At 47.1% G+C, this 5,100-nt stretch overlaps 1 protein-coding gene across 1 annotated transcript; it reads left to right on the top strand.

Annotated features, from left to right (window-relative positions):
- Positions 1-1,566: 1,566 nt before the first annotated feature.
- On the top strand, positions 1,567-4,756 carry LOC146068223 (uncharacterized). The gene is made up of 4 exons (XM_083179220.1): positions 1,567-1,890; positions 2,125-2,199; positions 2,675-3,096; positions 4,014-4,756. The coding sequence occupies exons 2-4, from the start codon at positions 2,145-2,147 to the stop codon at positions 4,557-4,559; spliced, it is 1,023 nt and encodes a 340-aa protein (XP_083035346.1). The 5' UTR covers positions 1,567-1,890; positions 2,125-2,144; the 3' UTR covers positions 4,560-4,756.
- Positions 4,757-5,100: the final 344 nt, after the last annotated feature.

Here is a 5,100-nt window from a genome sequence, read left to right as displayed (position 1 = left end):
ACACTCGCGCGGCGAAGCCGTGCGAGCGTCCGAAAAGGGGGCGGGGCGTATGCAAATGAGGGCGCGGCTTATGCTAATTAGCCGCGGCCTCATTTTCATACGAGAATAGACGCTGTGCGCATGCGCACAGCGTCTATTCTACTAGATTGGGGGGTCTCCCAACTGCCACCCCCCGCAGCGGGACAATGCCTGCCGCGGGTGGGACGTCGGGACAGGACCCGAAAATCGGGACTGTCCCGACGGAATCGTGACAGTTGGGAGGTATGCATATTACACACATAAAAAAAAAAATAGTTAAGAGACATCTGTAGCTCCCTCCTGACCCAACCCCATAAACAAGTAATAATCTCTTTATTTACCATTGTGGTTACAGATGTGGATTATAAAGCTGTGTAAACACGGGGGCGATATATTGCTCAGCAATATATTGCTTAGTGTCTCTTTTCATCAGCGACCATCTCTGAAAAGGAACCTCTGCCGGGGGAGCCGCAGAGGGTACCAACTGGTCGATCACCAGCGATCATAAGGGGGCTTAAAATGGGAGCGCGCACCCAGCGATTTATCGCCGGTGCACACCCATGTGTACACACCTTTAGATAGACCATGTCCAGATAGATAGTGAATAGGTTGAAATACAATAGGTCGACAGGGTCAAAAGGTTAACATGGAAAAAGGTTGACATGAAAAGGTTGACATGAGTTGTGCACATCATTTTGGTTTCAATGTCGACACCTGTTGTCATGGACCCCCAATTAGTATAACGTATCCCTTGGCATGGCTTAGTACCTTTATTCACTCTGTACACTTTACCATTCTCAATTGTAGTCCACTTAGTAAGGTACATTAAAAAAAGCCTTGAAAAATTTTAAAAAAATGCGAAAAACTCATGTTGACCTTTTGATGTCTACCTTTTTCATGTCGACCTTTTGACCCGTAATTTTTTTTACCCTGTTGACCCAATGCATGTAAACCTTTTGGTGTCGACCTAGTGACTGTCTATCTAGACACTGTAGATCAGGCATGTCCAACCTGTGGCCCTCCAGATGTGCTAAAACTACATATCCCAGCATGCATTGCCATCATTCTAGCATTCCCTAATAGCCAAGTTGTGGCAAGGCATGCTGGAGGTTGGACAAGCCTGCTGTAGATCTTTCAAGAGGAACCAGTGATTGCATTTGCTAAAAATGAATACTTATATTATGGACCAGAAAGTCAGCGCCTACTAATAGGAATTGAGGTGCAAATTATTGAAATTATTGAAAAGTTTTATTTTAAGTAGAAGTATTTAAAGAAAGCTGAGACTCGCTCACTCCTACACATATTTTTAATCAACTTGAGTCCACAGAATGTTTTTTATATCAACATTTATTGTTTCTGTATAGTGATGGGTAGTTCGTGAATGATTAGTTCAAAATGATCTAATCTTCAAAGTGAACTAAATCGTTCAGATCACTGCTCTGACAAAGATTAGTTCATTTAGTTCACCAGGAAGTAAAGCAAGTGGGAGGTGTAAGGGGCCGTACACACCAGGACGATTTGGCATAAAAATCTCCGATTTCGATGGGTCGTACGAGCGTTTGCTATAGATTGGTGCAAAATCTTTTGTTTTAAGCCCACAATTCCGATCCGATGCGCGTACCCGCCGGTCGTAGGTCGGATTGAAGATCCTACCTACTGCAGTAAAGATCTGTCAATCCGACCTCAGATTGGGGGCTTATTGTATGCAGATTGCGAGATGATCGTGTGCACTTGCCTCGTCAGACCGTCGTCAGATCCTGCTTGTTTATACTCATTTCCTGGTCACTCCCTCCGCAGCCATTTTGTGAGACTCGTGGATGGTACAGGATAGCAGTGACGGAGGATCCTGGAGCACAGCCAAATTGAAGACAGGTATTTGGACCTTCCCTACCCACCAATGCATTAGCTACCCACCAATGCATTAGCTGCCCACCGCTGCCCACCAATGCATTAGCTACCCACCAATGCATTAGCTGCCCACCGCTGCCCACCAATGCATTAGCTGCCCACCGCTGGCCACCAATGCATTAGCTGTCCACCAATGCCCACCAATGCATTAGCTGCCCACCACTGCCCACCAATACATTAGCTGCACCCCCTCCGCAGCCATTTTGTGAGACTCGTGGATGGTACAGGATAGCAGTGACGGAGGATCCTGGAGCACAGCCAAATTGAAGACAGGTATTTGGACCTTCCCTACCCACCAATGCATTAGCTGCCCACCACTGCCCACCAATGCATTAGCTGCCCACCAATGCATTAGCTGGCCACCAATGCATTAGCTGCCCACCGCTGCCCACCAATGCATTAGCTGCCCACCAATGCATTAGCTGCGCACCAATTACCCCCCAGTGCATTTGATGCCCACCAATGCAGTGCAGTGATATATCTCTGTGTGTAAATGGTAAATAGCAAAACCACAGCAGGTCATGCTGGAATGTGTAGTTCAACTAAAGCAGGAGTGTCAAGGTTGGCCAACACTGGAATAGATGAAGCTGTGTACACTATCACCTTGTTTACAATAAAAAGGAAACTGGTTGGTGAAACTTAAAACTTTATTGTGATATTAACAAAAGTGAACCTGAAATAAAAGAAGTGACTTAACAATATATAAACTATAATCATTTAATAATTTTTTTAATCTATTTTCTTATAGACATGTCTCAGGCTCTGGCAAAGGAGCGTGACTTCGTCGAAGCATTTATCGACAAATACAGGGAGTACGAATGTCTTTGGAAGACGAAGTCCAAAGACTACAGTAACAAAATTAAAAGAGCAAATGCCCTGGATGAGTTGGCCAATTTCAGCCGTTCATATCACCCTGAAGCCAATGCGGAGTGGGTGCGGAAAAAAATCCAAAATCTCCGCACTGTGTTCCTAAAAGAGCATAAGAAAATGCAGACCACCAAGAGATCTGGTGCCGGAGCCGGCGACGTGTATGAGACCTCCTTGTGGTACTACAATCTCTTAACCTTCACCCTGAGTCAGGAGGCACAGAGGACCGGACTGTACCTCATGGTGGAGAGCGAGGGGGATGAGGTGTTGCAGACTGTGGATGAAAGTTCCCAACCATTGTCGGTAAGTACAGACCCGGTATTGACACATGTCCTTCCTCATTATTTTTTTGGGCCCGGAGAATAGGTTCAGTCCACACATGTCTTTAAATGTGGTTCTCCTGCCAATGGACAGCACCCACTCCATTAAAATAGTCCTTGTACTGGTCTCTAACCTGCATGGCGCGTGTAGTCCCCCTATACTGTTGCGCCGGCGTTTCCACAGAGGATATCTGCACTACCTCCTTTGGCTCCTCTGGGACCTCTGGTGGTGCTGGGCCTGTAGGCCTTTGTGGTCTTTCCTTGCGGCGCAGTAAATTGTGCAGGACACAGCACGCCATGACGACCCAGTCTATTTTGTCCACCCTCAGGTTGATGGCAGTATGGAAAATGCGGAAACGGCTTGCCAGGATACCAAACGCACTCTCCACAAGCCGCCGTGCCCTGGAAAGCCTGTAGTTGAAAATTCTTTTGTCGTGGTCCAGGCCCCTTTTGGCATATGGCTTCATGATGTGCTCATGAAGGGCAAATGCCTCGTCTGCCACGAACACAAAATTGAGCCCATGTTTGGTTTCCTGGACCGACGGCAAGTGAAGAGTGTTGGAGGTGAGCCTCTGGTAGAACTTGGTATCCTTCAAAGTTCCACCATCCGAAGCACGCCCATTCCTGCCAACATCCAGGAAGATGAACTCGTAGTTCGCATTAACCACAGCCATTAGAACGATACTAAAGTATCCCTTGTAATTGAAGTAGTAGGAACCACTCTGTGCAGGCTGGTTGATGCGGACGTGTTTGCCATCAATGGCTCCTCCACAATTTGGGAAATTCCATGTCTCTTCAAACTCTGCAGCGATGTTTTGCCAATCCTTCACGCTGGTAGGGAACTGTAGAAATAATAAATAAACTTGATTAATAAATTGAACTTTGTATTTGTTTCCACAGCAACACAGTGCAGAGACAGAACATTCACCGACCCTGGACCTGTCTGGATTGTCGGAGTCTCCAGGAACATCGCAAGGAATATCCACTACACCCACACCGCCACAACAGGCCTGTAAAAAATCGCGCCGCAAGGAAAAGAAAGTAGACAACCCAGAGGAGGAATTACTGATACGGGCCGAACAGGTTCTACGTAGGCCTCCCGACCGATTTGATGCTTTCGGGAAATATTTGTCTGACGGCTTACGCCAGCTGAGTCCAACCCAGCAAATGGCCTTTGAACGCATAAGCAGCGAGCTATTGTTTTTTGGCCGTTTAGACCGCCTTACATTTGAATGCAACATAGCTGGCCTTCTTCCTTGCCAACAACCACCAGGGCCTACTCCCCCAGCACCCTTACCAGTCCCTTCCACTTTGCCAAATCAATCTCCACCTGTCCAAGCATCCTCCGCACAACCTTCAACTCCAGCCCGCTATACCCACCTGTACACCTCATTATTGCCTGATTTCACAGGAGAGCAGGACCCTCCGGTTTTACGTGAATTGTAAAACCAATTCTTGCCCTGTTGGTATGGAGCAGTATGACACATGATGCATGAGGCGCAGATAAAGCCCATGCACACGTGGCGCATGGTGTGGAGCAATGGGGCCGGGACCACTGCTTCTGCACTATGCACCGCGTGTGCATGAAGGTACTTTGATTATCTGCGCCACAAGCACTGTGTGTTCTACTGCTCCGTACCTCTAGTGAGTGCGGCAGTAGGTTTTAAAGCTCAGTTTGTTACAAAATTTTTGACTTGTTATAGCACTTTGGTCTATTTTTATATTATGCGTACCTAATGTTTCTAAAATGACACTTTTGCCATTTGCACATGCATGGAGCAGTATGACACATGATGCATGAGGCGCAGATAAAGCCCATGCACACGTGGCGCATGGTGTGGAGCAATGGGGCCGGGACCACTGCTTCTGCACTATGCACCGCGTGTGCATGAAGGTACTTTGATTATCTGCGCCACAAGCACTGTGTGTTCTACTGCTCCGTACCTCTAGTGAGTGCGGCAGTAGGTTTTAAAGCTCAGTTTGTTAC

Source organism: Crinia signifera, chromosome 1 (genome assembly GCF_055691185.1).
Source record: "Crinia signifera chromosome 1, ASM5569118v1, whole genome shotgun sequence".
Taxonomy (NCBI): domain Eukaryota; kingdom Metazoa; phylum Chordata; class Amphibia; order Anura; family Myobatrachidae; genus Crinia; species Crinia signifera.
The sequence above is the reverse complement of the archived record's forward strand: the minus strand, read 5'-3'. Positions and strand labels throughout refer to the sequence as shown.